At 38.1% G+C, this 18,195-nt stretch overlaps 1 protein-coding gene across 7 annotated transcripts in view; it reads left to right on the top strand.

Annotated features, from left to right (window-relative positions):
• The window catches only part of NAALADL2 (N-acetylated alpha-linked acidic dipeptidase like 2), a 365,473-nt gene that overhangs the window by 339,666 nt on the left and 7,612 nt on the right, over nucleotides 1-18,195 (top strand). For all 7 annotated transcript variants that reach the window (XM_057369378.1, XM_057369377.1, XM_057369376.1 and 4 more), the window contains 2 exons: nucleotides 3,407-3,500; nucleotides 9,356-9,554. In XM_057369378.1, the coding sequence (XP_057225361.1) occupies nucleotides 3,407-3,500; nucleotides 9,356-9,554 (293 nt within the window). The remainder of the gene's footprint in view (nucleotides 1-3,406; nucleotides 3,501-9,355; nucleotides 9,555-18,195) is intronic.

Genomic DNA, 18,195 nt, shown 5'->3' with positions numbered 1-18,195 from the left:
AATACATTTATTTTGCAGTATACTAGAGTGCTTTGAGCTGGAAGGGACCTTACAGCTCATTTTGTTCCACTGCCATGGGCAGGGACACYTTCCTCWRTCCCAGGYYRCTCCAAGCCCTGTCCARCCTGGCCTTGGACACTTCCAGGGATGGAGCAGCCACAGCTGCYCTGGACAACCTGTGCCAGGGCCTCAGCACCCTCAGAGGGAAGAAATAYATCTAACTCTACAATTATTTTTATATATTATTTTACTGCTTASTTTTAAAATAATTGGAAGTTCACCAAATACGTTCTCATTTACTGAAGAATACCTTTCCCACAGCCACGTGCAGTGGAAGTATTACAATTTTTTTTTCTTTCTAAAATAAGAAAATCATTATGGGATGAATTAGCATTTGAACTCTAAGATATTTTCCTAGACTTGATAATTGTGTAAATGTTACATCAGTTATTGTGTGCATTGTRTGTGTATTATGTGTAAATGCTATTTGAGGAGTTCTCATTAATGTTTTAACCACTTCAGTGGGGGAATAGAATCAATTACGCTGCTTTAGCTTTTCACTTCATGAGAAAATTGTTGTCTTTACTCTTTGCTAAATTATTCTTGCATTTAATAATTCACTAGTCAGTCTGATCTATTTTTCACCTGGGAAAAGGGGGCAGCAGCTTGTCTTGATTTTCCGTGTATATTCAGTGTTACACTCGGGGGAATGGTATATCCAAAAATAAGACTATAAATAAGAAATCAGTAGCCTTTTCTGTCTTGCTGCTTTATGTGGCTTTGATATATGCTTCTGCAGCATTATTACTCACTCTGTTCAAATCAATGCTCAGAGCTTTCCTTTACATGATTGATTTCTTCCAGATTAGCCCACCAAGTACGTGATTTAATAAACACCTCTGTACCTGTTTGCTAACACACAGATGTCTGCAGTGCTAGACGCAGACTCYATAAAAATTTCCAAAAGTGCTTCAGTCAGTCATAAGATTTGGATGGTATAATTTTATTTAAATAGGAAAAAGAAAACAGATTTGGTCTTCTGTAGTCAAAAGCGAACTAAAATTTCTTGGAAGAAATAGAAATAAGGCAAGAGCTTACAGAAAATGAAGCCAGGTTGTGCAGGAGATAATGATAAAAAGTAAAGTCGCTTACTAGGGTATTGTCCTCTTTAAATGGCACTTTCCTKCTTCAGAAAAGAAGCATTTTTTCCTTGCTTTTCTCTTCTTGAACATTGTGGTAATGGATTGTAAAGTATCACAACAATGTATAACTGTTGATGTCCCTTCCTAAAATACCCATGGGTATGTATTTGCATTACCATTTTGTGAAGGTTTTTGCAGGAGCAGAGTGTCAAGGACAAATTGAAGTGTTTTGTGTGATAAAGTGCTCTTTGGGGTTCAGTGGGTTTGGGGTCCATGCACAACACCCACATTGTATTAGGATGTTATTTCAGTGCCACAGTTGGTTATCTGTAGCAACTCATAGGGTGCTCATGTTCTGAGCAACTGAATCTTGAAAGAGTTCTGTGCAGGACCTGGAAGGATTTTGTGTGGCATTTGGATATTTAGAACCAGATTTTTTACAGTTGCTTATAGCTGGATTGTATGGACCTGGTTTGGGTGGAGTCTTCTGCAGGTTTTAGTTTGCCCTAGCAGTTTCATTTTTTGTCTTTCCATAATACCTCTGATATCTCTGAGACCAATGTTCTCTAATGYTTTCCAACCCAGACACTTTYCATTTGTAATCACTGATAGAAAATGTAATGGCCTTTGAGCATTGATGGCCTGAGGGATTGGGAAGTTTGGAAAAGTTTTTTCATGAGAGGTTACTGTGCAATATTTTAACACAGGTCTCCAAGCACAGTATTTTTCATCTTTAAGTTCACTCTTAGTTCTTTTTTTCCTTGTTATTGTCCTGACATGACACTATCCCTCCCTATATTTTCTCTCTGTATATATGGTAGGTTTGGTTTTTTTTCTTGATGCCTTCTGTGATATTGTTTTCTCTGGAGGTAAATCTCAATAGCTTCACAGCACATTTGTGGCTGCAGTCTGATATACAACATTTCCTCAGTCTCTGTACCCAAACCAGTCTGTGGCCAGGTCATTTCTTTGGTGGTTTCTGAGGAATGTTGTGAGGTTCTATTAATCTTTCTCCAGGAACTTGTATTTCTGATATTTCCCAGCTTTCATCTGCTTTCCTGGGAGATGGTTTTCCTTYCCAATTGCTGTACTATTGTTTTTAATATTACTGAGGCTTGTTGTCTTTTCCTGCTACTCTCTTTTGTAAAATTAAAATGCTACTTTTGGCACAGAAGCCATCATATTGCTTTTGAAGGATAGATATTATTTGTGCTCCCCCAACACCTTGGGAAGAATTGTACAATGGGACTCTATTCAGTCCACATTTTTATCATCATGGTCACCAACACCTGCAGCCATCATTCCATTTTAGAGCACAGCCTTACAGGTATTTCCCCCCCTTTTTCCAATATCAAGATATGAAGAAGATGAATGGAAGTTTCTTGCATGTTTTTATCAGTGTGTTTTTACAGCTCCCATGAACAGTGATGGACTTGGCAGCCTGGAGACTGAAATCCTCAGTTTAATCACAGCTCGGTGTAGTTGAGCACAAAGATGTGTTTCTGTACACAGCCCCTGTAGCGTGGCTAAGCCTGGAGCTGGAGAACTGACCTTCTGTAAGCACAAAAAAGCTCTCAGGCCACTCAGCCCCTGCCTTATCTGTGAACTGTTCAAAAAGAAGCATTCATGCCATTGAGTTTTTGTGACAGGTGCTGACGTCTGGTCTGAGAGTTCTCTTTTGGGAATTTCTTTCTCTGAGTTGTTGAGAGAAAGCAGTGTTCTATCCAGGCTGGGAGATGTACATCTGCGTGCATCAAGCTGTCACATAACACTTCAAAAGGCAGTGGGTTTTCAGGTCAGCTTGCATTTAGCCCTAGGCTTGATCTTCTGATCATTAGTGTCTGTGATTCTTTGTTTTAGTTGTGAAAACTCTCAGAATCCAATAGCTAAGCTAAGAGAACTAAGTAAAGCTGTAAACTTCATTCCTGTGTTAGGAGTTCTGAGATATTCTATTTRAAAACAAAGCAAAACTAAGGTCCTTCAGAGATTCCTGCAGCATGCTAGGTCCAGAGAAGACACAATGCACAGAATTCTTGTGTGTGGTCATAAATTCTGTTCTCTGAACATTTTGTAGTGTTGTACAGAAAGGCCATGGCCCTGGTCATATTTGAATTCATAAATATGTGTTTGTGGGGTTTTAATTACATTTCCCTGAAAATCCAATGTAATGAAAGCATGTGCTATTCCAAAAGAATTGCTGGCTATTTAATCTGCTGGAAATAATTTGACTGGGTTTGGGTTTTTTTTTTTTTTGTATTTTTCAGCTAACAGGACAAGTGACTTTGCAAATTGCCACTGATCCAGTTTTGCCGTTTAATGCCCTCGACATCGCRTTAGAAGTTCAGAACAATCTGAAAGGTAATTTTCATTAGAGGAATATAATTTTCCCTTAATATGGTGGGAGGGGGGAAAGGCTCTTCTAATCCCTGATACATATTTTCAATACTTGAATAATAGCCAGTGATTTTACTAGTTAAAACAGGTTCATTATATAATGCTGAATAAAATGCAGTTTTTGTTACTGAATAAAGCCATAGTTTGTTTTATTTCTTCTGATGTTACTTTGTTAATTAAGCARTACAGATTACCTAAGGTATTTGAAAAACACTTTTATTTATCGGTTTACGAAACTCTCAAGTTGATCTGTTAAATGGAGAAGTTCTATAAAATCACACCCAAACCTCACATATCCTTCGGCAGATTGAGAGATCGTATCTCAAATGTAAAGATTTCTCTTGCAATCTTGAGGTTCTGCCCCTGCATTTCATTCCCTCCTTACACTATAAAGCACCACTTTTCCGTAACACATGCTCACAGAAGTATGATACCTTTTCTTTAATCTTTGCCATCCATCATAGTGAAGATGTGGGAGTTGGAAAGCAAGTATTGGTCTGGAGTCAGTGAGCATCTAAAAAGACAAGTAACTTTAGCTCTGTTGTGCCACATAAACATTGGTTTAGTTCAGCCTAAACACAGCAGGGGATGATCATCAGATGAAAAGTGTGGCTCAGCTGGTATTCCTTCCACTGAACATGAGGTGTCTTCTATTGCTCTTCCTTTTCTCTTTATTTTGAGTAACAGGAAATGTTGATTTAAACTGGCTTTTTTTCCTCTAACTTCAGTTAGATCATTTATCTCCACCACTTCAGGGGGGGGGAAATTATTTCCTAGGCTGTAGGCCCAGTAGGATAAATTTTCTCCCAGATGCTCACTTTGGAGGCTTTTTTTAATGATTTTTCTCATGGCTTTTGTGTCTTGTCCATCTCTGACTTATATAAAAGACCACTGTATTTTCATTTTGGAAAATATTAAGACAATGGTCCTTTTTCAGTTACTTAAATGAGAAGTTGTACATTTTTACATGGCTCTTGGGTCTTCTTTAATTCTTCAAAAGATTGTGTGTTGTCCAAACTTTCCGGTTCAAAGTTGGAATGTCTTAGTAAGCTGTTTTGTTTTCCAACTCAATGCAACCTATAAAAGTAGAAAAGGTGGAGGTAAATCTGCATGACATGCTAAAAGATTTGCTCATTAGGCTTAATTTTGTGCCTCTGGGATCAGGTTCAGCCAATTCCTTGAACACACGTTTTATTGCCTGTCGGACTTTCTCACATGCTTGAAGTTAAATTTTGTGTAAATGCTTGAGTCACTGTTCTGCATTCTGCTACTCATAAAAAGTTGTGTTTACCTTTACTTGTTAATCCTGCATTTATTTATGTTTCTGAAGGTGTGTAATGTATCTAACTGTGTAATGTGTCTGCACTGTTAGCTCTGCTAAATTCTGTGGGATGTCACTCAGCAATTGCCAGACCATTCCTCACATTCAGGATTGTCTGGATAGTGAGTTATGTCATCCACAATGTGTTCATGTGGTTCCTGGCCTGATCCTCAGAAGGATGGGGGAGAGGCTGTTGAGTGACATGTGTTCTCTCCCTTGCACACCAGAGCTCTTGGAAAGCCACTGCTTTTGGGTTTATCTGAAAGGAAGAATAAGGGCTGGAGGGATTTCTTTTTGTGCATCTGCTGATGGTCTGATGTTCAACAGGAAACCTTGTGGGCATAAATGATAGGAGATGGGGGTTCCAAGACTGAAATCCAGGTCCCCCAGGGCTAGCCAGGCTGTTGCCTTTCTATTCACAGATGTGGTATTTTGGACAAATTCATGAATAGGTGACTGCTTAGAATATTCTCCTTAGCTACAYCTTGCAGTTGTGTGGTATTTTGCCTTCCATACATTTAAAATCAAGACCCATTGCAGCTTGAATCAAATACATGAATATCTTGCTAGGCCTTGTATTCTGTGAAAATCCAATTTATCTTTTGAGGCAGAGTGCAGGCAAGATGTCAAATCTGCTGTTTAAATGATACAAGTGGTGCTTTTAAGCACTCCTGTAGAAGGGCTTTGTGTGTATGTGTAAGTAAAAATGCAGTCATTTGTATAAAAGTATTTTGTATGTATACAAGCTTTTTTATTCAGAACATATTTGTATTTTCTGCTGAAAGCTTTTAGCACTGTGCTCCTCGTAGCCTGTCCTTAAAATCCAGTGTATGCTGCACAAGTTTCATGGGTTTGTGGTGGAGATTCTCAGGTGTCTCCTTAGATTTAAAAGCATTTCTTTACCTTTGCACCCGACTGTCTCAGCAATAACRAGTTCAGCCACCCATTTTGGTGATGGTGTCCCTCACCTGGGTGCTGTGTAAACKGATGTAATTTATTATTTCCCCTCACTTGGACCGTGCAAACCTTTCTCAGTCGCTTTTTGTGCCCCAACTCAGAGTTGTGGCTGTGCAGCACCAGGCAGGGGAGCTGAGATTCCCCACTTGGGGCTGCTGGAGCAAACTGTGGCCATCTCTGAAATGCACTGGCTGAGAGGGAGAGGCTTATGAAGACAAATKAAGGGTGGATGAGATTTTCTGGTTTTCCAGAAGCGCAAGAGCTGTGATTTAGAGCTCTTTGGCTGACGCGGTGTCAGCTCTGTGTGGCTCCCTATCAGTTAGGCTCTTTCTTCTCCCCAGAGTGGATGTTTTACAGATGTTACAGCAGCTGAAGCACTTGGGGTGATAATAGTAGGCAGCAGTCACAGAAGTTTAAAATAATCTGGTTTATGATAAGCCATTTCCAGGAAAGCCTGCGTGACTTTCCACATCCCTGTCTCTACCCATACATTTCGAAACAGCAGGCTAAACTCTCYGTCCTTAGAAAAATCAATACAGAAACATATCTCTCTCATTTACTTGATGGCTGCATGCTCATTGCCTACAGYTATCTGCTGCTCTTCAGCTTGGCATCAATTTACCTGCTTGACTGTATTTCCCTGATAATTTTGGGTGCTTTGCAGAGTTACTCTCTCCACCTGTCTGTAACATTCAAAAAGTTTCCCTCCTTACTGTTCCCACCAGTTATTCTTGACTGCAACAAAGGTGAAAAATACAACAAATCTGTATRTATGACAGAAATATCTCCTTTGTCATGAGAAACTGGTATCTTGGCTTCAGTAACCATTCCAAGTTATCATATATTAGGTACATTTTCCATGGGCAAACATGTGGTACTGAAGGGAAATGGTGTCCATCTTTTCTGTATTAGCAGGCCGTAAATTTCAGCAGCTCTGTACAAAGACATTGATTGCATAATAGTTAGAATCGTTTGGGATGGGAAAAACCTTTTAAAGGTCATCTGGTCCAACACTCCTGCAATGAGCAGGGACAWYTTCCAATAGATGAAGGTGCTCAGGTCTTCATCCAAGCTGACCTCGARTGTTTCCAGGATGAGGCRTTCACCACTTCTYTGGGCAAMTCTGTGTGCCACAGTCCTCATTGTATAATATTTCTTCTTTGCACCGAGTCTAAATCCAATTTTTCCTTTAAAACCCTTTCTCCTTGCCCTATTTCAATAGCTCCTACTGCAAAGGTTTGTCCCAAAATTGACTTGCACACARAAATATGTCTCAACCTTCCTCTTTAACATAACTTCTTGGAAAAAGACTTGGAGCAACACCAGATTAGTTTACTTGGGCTGTAGCAGTCATGGTAGCAAAATTGAGGCTGATGGCAACATATTCTTTGCACTAAGGATGTATGTGGATTTGTATTTCTGCCCCTTTAGGGTGGTTCCTACAAAGCTTTSCCATTCAGATTTCCTACTGCCAGGTCTGCTCATCCTATTTTGCAGAGCATGAAGTATTTTCCTTGTGAATACAGCAGCACAGCATAGCTGATCCTGAATTTGCAAGCTGATCAAAACCTGAAGCAATTTCCCTTCTCTCTGACATGCAAACATATGTTCACATGGATGGTGAGCAAGCATCATGCCTTAAAATGCTGCTTTGTCTGTGCTCCCTTTCCTGTAAGTACTTGTAGACAAGTACAATCATAACAGAGGGCACAAACACGATTTAAAAATGTTAAATCTTTAGCTATGCTTTTCATAAGAACAATCAGTYACACAGGGAAAGGCTTTATACTCAATATCTGTAAAAATAAATATCTRTTTGGTGTAACTTGTTTCTGAATAGGATACAGTTACATTTAGCAAGTGCARTGAAATTCAGCGGTGTGATTCTCTGATCAAGAGTGCACATGCTCTTGAGTCACTTTCTTGTATTTGCAATTTTATTTTTATAGCAACTAAACAACTAGCTTAGATGATTCATCATGATTCACACTGGAGACAAAAGGACAAAGAATACAAAATATAACAATGTGTTGTTGTTTTCTCTTAAGTGAAATAACACTTGTGCTTGATTTCCTCTGTAGAAGCATCCATCACAAGATGTTTAGGATATCAGGAGTCAATGCAGGGTTTTGTTGAAAAGTCATTTGCCCTTYCATTCCCAGCTTCTCAGAAGAATATTTTTCTGAGGCATGAACCTAACTTGATTTTAAAAAATTTGAATTACTCCAGAATCAGAGATATACCAAATCTGTTCATTAAGGTGCCATCACTCCTGCTACCCATTCCAGTCAGGGAGTTATGGTCAAGTGCCATTAGCAAAGAAACCTTGTCCCAAACCAGGGCAGACATAAATCATCTTCTCTCACTCCTGTTCCCCCAGGGAGCTCCTGTTCACTGTTGAAATTCATCTTGGTATCTCAGGAAATCTGACACTTTCTCTCACACCAGCATCTTGTCTCTCCGTGTATTCTGGAGCATTTCATGTTTTGCTAGATTGGARAGTGCTAGTCAGCTGAATGACAGCAGTACGTGGGGATCTATGAACTCCTTTTCCTTTGCTGGAATGCATCCAATGGCAAATCTTTTCTTCCATATGAGAGGGAGAATGTGTTATATTCAGGCATTTYCTTGGATTTCTTAGTTATACCCCTTTGCTKTTCCATTCCTATTATRTACTYACATGTCAGATTCCAGCCATAAATRATTTCAGAAATGGGTTGGTGTTTGTCCTGWTTTTGACTAGAAYAGAGTTAATTTTCTTTYTAGTAGCTGGTACTGATTTGSTTTTAGTATGAGAACAAGGTTGGTAACTCACTGGTGATCTCACCATTTCTCCTTCTGTACTATGAACAGGGAAATATTGAAATCGTGGTGTTCTCCACAGTGCTGCAGACTTTTATTCTTTTGGTGTTTGAGTAGGGTTGCTAACAAAGCAATAGTTCACACTCCATGTTTAAAAAGTTTGGAAAATATTGGCTGGATTAGAATACGCATTAAGATATCAATTAAAGTYGGCTCATTGGCATATGACTTAAGTGATTAAGAGGAGCCATTTCACACACCCTCTAAAATTGCTGTTAACCTCTGAGATTCTAAAACGTTGAATCAAATTCAATTAAACTCTGCATATTGCAATGTTCTATACAGCAGTCATTATGGAATCCAAGCACAGGCTTTCAGACTTGAGAGCAATAGCATCAAATGACTTTGAATAAATGCGGTCTCAGAAGGAAATGTTGTAATTCTTGATTTATAACCATTGCTTCCTGCATGCCTGTTTTTCAAGCACTAGATTTCAAACTGTACCCCAAAATCATTCCTCACAGCTTATTAGATCTTAAAGCATCAGAGCCCAAGTTGATCTTTGAGAAGCAGATCAGAGGTTACAGGCARTGATCTATGGCTTCCCTTGACCCGTTCTGTGCTGCTCGCAGGGGGAAAGAGGCTCAGGTTTTAATTGGACTATTAATTTTGACTTGCAAGCAAGAGTAATAAGTGKTGTGTGAATCACTGGTGGCTGTCTTGCTCTCGCTGTCCCCAGGTGATGGAGCAGGCTTTCCTCAGCTGCTGGAGGTGGCATCACGGCTGAGGGACACGGCGGAGCTGTTCCAGTCGGAYGAGATGCGCCCGGCCAACGACCCCAAGGAGCGAGCCCCTGTCAGGGTCAGGATGCTCAATGATGTGCTGCAGAGCCTGGAGAAAAGCTTCCTGCTGCACCGAGCTCCTCCCGGGCTCTACAGGTACAGTGTTCACACCTTCTGTAGCTGAGCTGGAGTGGTTCCCACCACCGCTCGCTTTGCAGAGCTGTCTTTAAAAGAAAACCTCAGCGAGTACCCAAGATTAAAGCTTTTCTTTTTCCCTTTCACATCCTTCCTGGAGAAAACAGTAATTCATTACAATGCAAGGGGTCATTAGAATGCAGCACTGTAGCAGTTCTGTCATGATGTTGCTGCTAACAGGATGTACGGTGTGATGGCAGCCCAGGCAGCGTGGCAGAAACGTGTGTCAGATGGCGCAGGGAGCTTTCAGAGGAGGAAAATATTTTGAAGTCTAATACTGCTTGACAAGCTCCACCTATATTTTATTTAAAACTTTGTACAGTTCATTGAAGATTCCGAATTATACAAGATACTCGGTAGCATTATTTAACATATTTAATTATATAGCAGCGTTCTTGGATGCATTTCAACGAGTTAAAGGCAGTAGAGTTCAATTAATGAGGGGGACTGAGTCAGTCACTGCTCATAACATCTCATCTCTGCTTGGAATTATTCCTGATGTGTATTCAGCTGCACTACCCAGGCTGGTTCTAAGATGTCGTAGTCATCCCATCTTTACTTTCTAAGAAAGAAATCTGCAGGTCTGTATCTCACCAGAACCAGCTAAAGTAATAAACCAGTASTTGAAGTTTCAAATTAATGTGAAAAATGATCCAGTGTCTGGATGGTGTGAAAGTGGACATAAAACAGACACGTGGTAGAGGTGGGGAAGGAAGGCAGGAAGCACAGCAACAGGAGGAAGAGATGCTTCCAGTCATTAGCAATGGTATRAAACAAATGCAGTCATCTTTTAACAAAAGCAAAGGTAAAAAAAATAGAAAGGTGGTTGAGGGGAACTCAACAGCATCAGTGAATGAAAGCCCTACAGCTGTAATAAAGAAAATAGAATAATTACATTTGGGGAGGGGCTGATTTACTTCCTTGCTGCTGTGATTGGATTTATAACATAAAGAAATAAGCCAAAATGTGATTATAAATAAAGTTTAATATTCTGGCTTTAGCACTGCTGTCTGTCTTGTCTGAACTGGTATGGTGTTGCAAAGGAGCCATGAGACTATTTAATAATAATATAATATGTCTGTGTTGTATTACAGCAGCAACATTTGACATTGTTGAATCTGGCCCAGTTTTTTAAAAATAAATTGTATCAAGAGTTAAGATTCTAAAAAGAAGGTTTTTGAGGTCTTGTAATACTTCMATTCCTGCAGTGCTTGCATTATTAACTACGTTATTTACCAAGATGTAATTGCTAGATGAGCAGACATAATGTAACAAATTTTTCACCTGCTCTCCACAGTTCTTCAGTTCAGAGCAAAAGGATTTTCACACTGGCAGAGTGGACACTAAGTGAAAATGTTGTACTTGTTGCCCTCCCAATTTAATTAAATTTGATACAAGATTTAACAGTACAAGATTTCAAAGTCTGGGAGAAAGCATTGGCTTTGACTTTACTCTGAGTAATTTTACCTGACATCATCTGGAATATACAACAGCAAAGGACACCTTGTGTATCATCATTTAGATGTTCATTTAAAAAGAATAACCCTTTATACTGTGCCAAGGTGTGTAATTGTTAACTTTAATGGTAAATCTGCACAGATAAATAGAATCAAGGACACTGTTCAATTTCTGATGTCCTTTGCTGCCATTTAAAATCTGCAATACATTTGCTTAATTAACAAATTACAAACATCTAACCATATGTCTTGTTTGGATTATTTTTCCTTTTTTAGGGATTGAAAGTCCTCCTATTAATTGATGAGGTTCTATGAATATATTTTGTATTCTGAAGCTCTGATTGTATCACAGGAGCACCATAAATACTTGAAAAACCTGGTACACTTTTTTTTTTTTTTTTTGCTTGTAAAACTTTAAGCTTATTCTTTTCATCATTTGATAAAGAAAACAAACAGAAAAATCCGTCTCACAGCCAGGACCTTGCATGCCATGTTTCATCCCAGCCAGAAGATTGATGGGCAAGTTATAAACCCCTGAAATAGTGGTTTATAATGGAAATGCTGGCAGCCCTTTAACTATAGCAGCACAAGCAGTACAGCAATAAATACTGTGCTTCATCTGTAAACAGAAATTTAGGATGCAGTTTGCAGCCTTGACCTTCAGGCTCCAACTGTGTTTAGATCATTAAGATTCCATAAATACTGTAATTTACAGCCTTCTGAAGGAAGAATTTGTGTGCACAGTAAAGGACGTATTCTTCATGAAAAAATGATTGCTTCCTGTATACCCATTTGGACTCATATTCTCAACCTCAATCAAAGTACTTGACAAATTTGCTGAGGTTTTAGGCATCGTTTTTAGCCTTGTGTTTGTCCTAATTCACAGCTCTCTGGATCTATACAATGTTTTCTGTCCTAGGACTTGAATTAAAAAGAAAAGTGGATTCTTTTCTTTTTTGCAGGAAGTGGGTTGCAACCTTCTTGTGCTTTTCTGCCACAGGGGATCTGATTTATCTTGCATATAAATTTATATATATATATAATTTTTTCCATGGTTTGCACACACATTCCCATCACTGTAATCTCTAACTGTGTAGAGGTACTTAAAAAAAAAAAAAGCCTCATTCCAGTCAATGTCATAGGGCAATATTTGGGCATAATTGATGCATTATTCATTTATAATGAGAGATAAAATTATTCAAAGTTTCTAACAGAATTCAAATTACTTTTTTTTTTTTTTTAATAATTGGATTAAGCTATTTGACYAAATTTCACTAATCATGATTGACATTGGCAGGTTGTTCAGTAGTGTCAGTGAATGCTGTGGGTTTGGTGTTCATCATTTTTACTGAACCTCCTGACACTGAACTGCAAATTTGACAACAGCACATGTTCCCCATGATCTCTGTTTCCAACTGAGCTGGAAATACACAAGTACAGCTTTTATCAGGGTATTTTAGTCTTATCCAGAAATTTAGGCAGAATGAAAAATAATAGGTTGAGAAATATCCTGCTTTGCAAAAGTTACCCTGGGACTTGATTTGGGGTTAGGACAAAATTGCTGAGTTTTATTGTACCTGAAGAATTTCTTTGATTCCCAGTGGTAGCCCTGGGTAGATTTTCTCTTCCAGCATAAATGTGTCAGAATAAAATAGGATTGCTGTTGGTACTTTTCATTTATCTTTCTTTGTTTCTGATAACATAATCATAATATTGATCGTATTTTGGATTTATAATTTTTTGTTATTTTATTGGAATAATCAGTAGAAATGGATTTATTTTGTTTCTTACCTTTAGCCATTTCTTGCTTTCCAGTCTTGCAATATATTCCTGTGTGGAACACTCTGTATGTTTTCTGATGATCATATTTTACTGCTCAAGGTACTAATCATAGATTACACAGCAGTGGCATGTACAAGGTTAATGTAAGAACAGAGGCTTTGTTCCTTTAGGCACTATCGAGGGGGAAAAAAGAAGATTTCAAGCATAGTGTCCTCTCCTTGAGATGGTCAGCCTCACCAGAGCCATAAAAAAGATTCCATAAAATATTCCAGACTGGTCATGTCTGTAATGCTTTCCCCCTACRGAAACACTCAGCGCAGTGAGATCTCCAGTCTTATTGAAAGGGTCACGTTTCTTCAGGTCCAGGTCTAATTTTCAGGTTTGGTGGGTGCTGTTGATACCAGCTGGATTCAGCAGTAAGTACCCAGAATTTYCTAGAATATCCTGGGATGTTCCCCCAAAATTTTCAAACCCAAAAGAGTCACTAAAATCACAGTTTGTGTCTCCAATCTTTCAAATTAAAGCCAAAAAGAGGCCTGCAAGGGCTCAGGCTGTCATTTCTGCTCCAGTTAGGTGGGTTTTATTCTTAGTGGACTATTGCCTAATGATCCATTATGTCCTGACTGACAGTTTATTTAACAGTTTTATAAAAAAATCAAAGTCAACTTGTGTAAAACCWTCCTTTTAAGAGTTTTATCTTAGCACACCAAATTTATCCTGTCCATTAAGGCTGTATGCATCTGCCACCACTATTTATGGAACAGTTACAAGGGTGATTGTGCTTTGTCTAATAGATGTAATTGAGGAAATTGAGTAGTAAGTAGGTGAAAAGTAAGGATTTTGAAAGCAATCTGTGTTCTCAGCAAAGACCTCCAGCAGTTTTTATTGCTCATTTGTACCAGTTAAACTTCTTCCTTTTGCTCCTTTTCATCAGGGATACTCAAGTGTGGAATTAACACTTCATTGGGCTAAAAAATTACAGCAAATCACATTTTAATGCACTGAACAAAATACTGGCAGTAGGCAAAGATAGATTGTGCACCCTGAATTTGGCATAATGAAATGAAAGAACAATCAAAAGATGTTTTTWGTACCATTCAAAAAAGGCAATTTGCATTGCTGCTGAACTCATGCCACTCAAGTGTTGATCACCAGAACAAATATTTTCCTTTCAGATTGAGWTTTGTTATATATATTCTTGACATGTGTAGATTCTGCTGGATTTATTTCTGCTTTACTGGTAAACTGCAACAGGTTCTCAGGTTTCAAAATACACATGCCCTAACAGTCTTGTTTCTAGAGATATGTTTAGTAGGAAAATTACAGACTTTATTATATCTCCATGTGTAGACAAGCTGTTCATTGGATTTACAGGAGACCGGCATTAAAGGTGCAAATATCCTRCTAATCTTAAACAGTAACTTGGGTAAACATGGAGTGCAGTGTCACCTGAAAAATAAAACCCTAACCCAGAGTTTCTACAGGAGACAGTAGTTCTGTCTCATTGTATAAACTCTGGAGATTGTTTTTTCATTTTATATTCTTCGTTTATGACTTCAAGTARAAAATATTCCTGTCTATTCGTAGTAATATTTGGGATGTTTTTTGACTGGCCTGAACCAAATGCATGGATTATTTTTATTGTTCTGCACTGTAGGATGTGCAGCAGAGAGTGATTTGATACAGTGTCGATGATCCTTAGTGTGGGAAGTACTGAAATAATTCATGTTTCAGTGGCAGCAGTAGATAATGTCCTGTCTCTATTATCTGCCATGTGCAATTTGTAAATACAATGCTAGAATTATGTTGGGGGAGAAGGAAAGAATTGTGTACTGGTTGTAGAATAGTGTACCTCTGATTCTGTCATTCAGTCAGAGTAAATGAATTTTTGTCTTCCAGCACTGCAATAATTTCCTACCTGACCTTTGGCCCCCATATTTTGCATCTTTCAAAACTTGCAGCTCATTTTTTTCTATGATTTTTTCACAGCTTATAAATGGAGTTATGAACAGAGGCTTTACTTGTTTCTCTTTCTAATCCTACAATGACATTTTTCAGTTCTGCAGTTGTTGTTAAGCTCCCTTCTCCCTGATAGGCATTTGTCCAAATGTGGTTTTTACACCCAAAATTCCTTCCTATTTTCTTCTCCCTTATTCCTTTGAACTTTACAGGGTTTGAGCAATGTTATTGTGGTTTCTGCAATTGTAAGCATGGAGCAGCACATTTATCCTAGCACACACCAATAGCATTTACTGGGTTGATAATGCTCTTACAAATTCCTGCTATGGTTATTATTTTTCTCATGACTGATAATGATGCTGAATTATGCCCTTTCTTAATACTGAGGAGATGCAACAAAGTGAGTGAAACTCGTGCTCAAAACACCTGATCCATCCGAGTGGCAATTGAAATGTTTTTTCCTTTGGAATCACCGATACGTGTAATGGCCACGAATTAATGACTGTATTTGTTGTCTTGTAAATTTTTACTATTTAAAGAGCATTTGCTGCATAAATACTATTGAATTAGCCATCTGCAGGGCTGTAATTATGGCAGACTTTAAAGCTTATTTAAACAGGGAACATGAAAATCTTTTCATTACACCTGCAAAAGCAGAAAACCACTGTAATCAGGGATTATGTCATGGCTTGAAAACAGATTTCCGACTTCCCTGATATGAAGGGAAACTTGGTTTTACATACTGTAATTTATTTTTCCTCTATGTACTTCTCGTGAATTTTCTTCCATCTATTTAATTAGGTTGATTTGTATACTTACAGAGCTCTGTCTGTACAATACATCAGATCCATTATGTTTGTGATGCAGTAAATATTATGTATATTGTAATTTAACACAGTATTGGATGTCCTGAAGACAAGACTTCGTGCAGGAAATAATATTCCTCACACTTCCCACAAATAGGAATGGTCTTGGCCTTGCACAAAAAACTGTTGTTGGTTTGGTTTTTTTTGTTTTTTTTTTTTGTAAAATGACATTTATTTTAATATGTGGCCGTATTGGATGTTTCAGCCCATTTCACAGCAGTTGTTGTGCTGACTGTAAGAGCACTGTCACAGCTGTTGTGAGCTCTGTGCAGAGCTCCAGTGCCAATCTCCAGCAAATCCTGGGGTTGGGATGCAGCTCCACTCCGTGTCCCTTSCTGGCAGATCTTGCCTGGGTCTGCACTGACACTGCTAAATAGGGCAAGAATATTTAGTTCCAGAGGAAAAAAAAAATCTACTGTGATCACAGAAAGCTGTACAAAGTATCAGATTCTGAATATTTTATTAAATATGACAGAAGCTTAATATTTTATACATTATTTCATCTTTCTTGTAAACAGTAGGACTGGTAACATTTTTTAGATCCAAGAAATAYATGATTCCACGTTTTTGATCATGACAGATAAGAACCACTCATGTATGGTTGAAATATTAGCCAAGAACACTTCTTGAATATAGTACAAAAATAAATGGAATTCATTGGGAAAATAGTTAATATGCAATATTCCCCCACTAACATATTACCCAGGCAATAGAGCTTAGAAATGTGTTGATGAGATCATTATCAGGAAAATTACCTTAACTGGGACTTTAAAGAAGTGTTAGTTTTGTGTGCGTGCCTGCCATTGAATGTAATAATGATATCACTTTAGGCATTTCTTTAAAGATGTATTATGACTTAATCTTTTATCCCTCGTTAACTCTTACGATAATGAGCTATGGTGATGGTCTCTGTCACATGGCACAGAGTTATTTAGGGTGATAAGCCCAGGCAGGATCAGCACTGGAGATCAAGGTCAAGCCAGTTTCCTGCATTAAGCACTGGACACCGCYTGCTGCTGTGTTTAGAAATGGGATTCCTCCTCAGGCAGCGGATGTTTTACATGATTTCTGAATAAAATGCCCTGTGAAGCCACCAGAACATCATCTGTGAGCCACTTGGAAATAATTATATTAATTCACTTCCCTCAAGTTCTTCAAAATAGTAGCGCATCTGCTTTTAATTCGAGTGTTTCAGACAGAGACATCCTTGAAAGACAGATAGTTTCCTCCAAATTATTCACACAAGCATATGTTTCTTTCACTCGAAAAGCAAGTGTGGCATAAATCATTCAGAGAACAACATGCCTACATTTGTTACCAAGAGCTGCATTAGTTGAAATTTAACAGAGAATATTTCATACCACTTGCTGCCAGCAAATAACATTTTAAAGTATAGTTTTATCAATTTTGTTCAATGCATCATCGCTCTTTTAAGTATAGATATAGGTCCTTGTTTTAAGAAATCACAGATAAAGTACTGGTGGATTTTCAAGGATTTTTTTTTTCCTTCCTGTGGGGTGTACATGATTCTCTTACCAGCTGCATATAGGGTTTGGAAGATCTATGGCAAATCTCTGTGATAGTGGGTTCTGTGGCTTCTTCAGGAGTTTCTACATAAAGTTGCTTAATTAATTTCTGTAAAACCCTAGAGACAATAATGCCTACTTGGAGGACTGCTCTTTAGCAGTGATAAATATTTTACTTGCAACTTCTGAAGAACAAATACATCCTATTTTTAATATTTTGTTCCACTTCTGTGAAACCATTCTGTTGAAGCTGTAGCTTGGATTCACCTTACCTACTGACCTTGTTTATTCCAAAGCAAGAAAGAAATCAGCTCCTAAACACAGCAAATTTTCAGCAGGAGAGAAACTGAGCGCATGGTAATGTTGATGTTCAGCACTGGCACACAGATATTTTATTGCAGCCTGATTTTACTCAGTCTTTAAGCTAGTCAGGCTTCTTAACTCCATTATTCTTATAAAAGGCTGTTCCAGAACATCAGTCCTCTAATGATCAGCTACTTGCCTCAAGCTGCCAACTTCTATTTGTTCATGGTTATTATATATTATACTAGACACTGTTTGCTATCAAATTCACCAAAATTAAGAAATGAAGTAATTACTGTTTATTTAAAAGAAGTTTAAAAGTTTAGCTACAGATTGTCATAGATTTAGTGTTTCATTTTTTTCCTAATCTGTCACAGAACACTGTCCTATTATCAGAAAATCAGCATTGTGAGCTTTATTTCATGTCAGTCTTTTCTACTGACAGAAATTATTTGACTATCAAAAGAATAGTTTCCTTATGTGTTTCAGAACAGAAATGAAAGTGAATGTTTTTTGTGAACGTTGAATTTTGATCATAAAAGAAGTCCTCAAGTAACCTTTTTAGGCCTAAATTCTTTAATAGACCTTCTGCTTTCTCGTTAGGATTCTGAATGCTCGTACATGTGCTTTGGAATCTGGAATTGGTGCACTCAAGGCTCTCACAAAGATCTGTCAAGGTTATGCTGGAGTTAGGGTCAAGTTAGGCTTT

The sequence above is a fragment of the Malurus melanocephalus genome, unplaced genomic scaffold (genome assembly GCF_030028575.1).
Source record: "Malurus melanocephalus ecotype Western Australia unplaced genomic scaffold, MMel_1.1 scaffold_108, whole genome shotgun sequence".
Taxonomy (NCBI): domain Eukaryota; kingdom Metazoa; phylum Chordata; class Aves; order Passeriformes; family Maluridae; genus Malurus; species Malurus melanocephalus.
The sequence above is the reverse complement of the archived record's forward strand: the minus strand, read 5'-3'. Positions and strand labels throughout refer to the sequence as shown.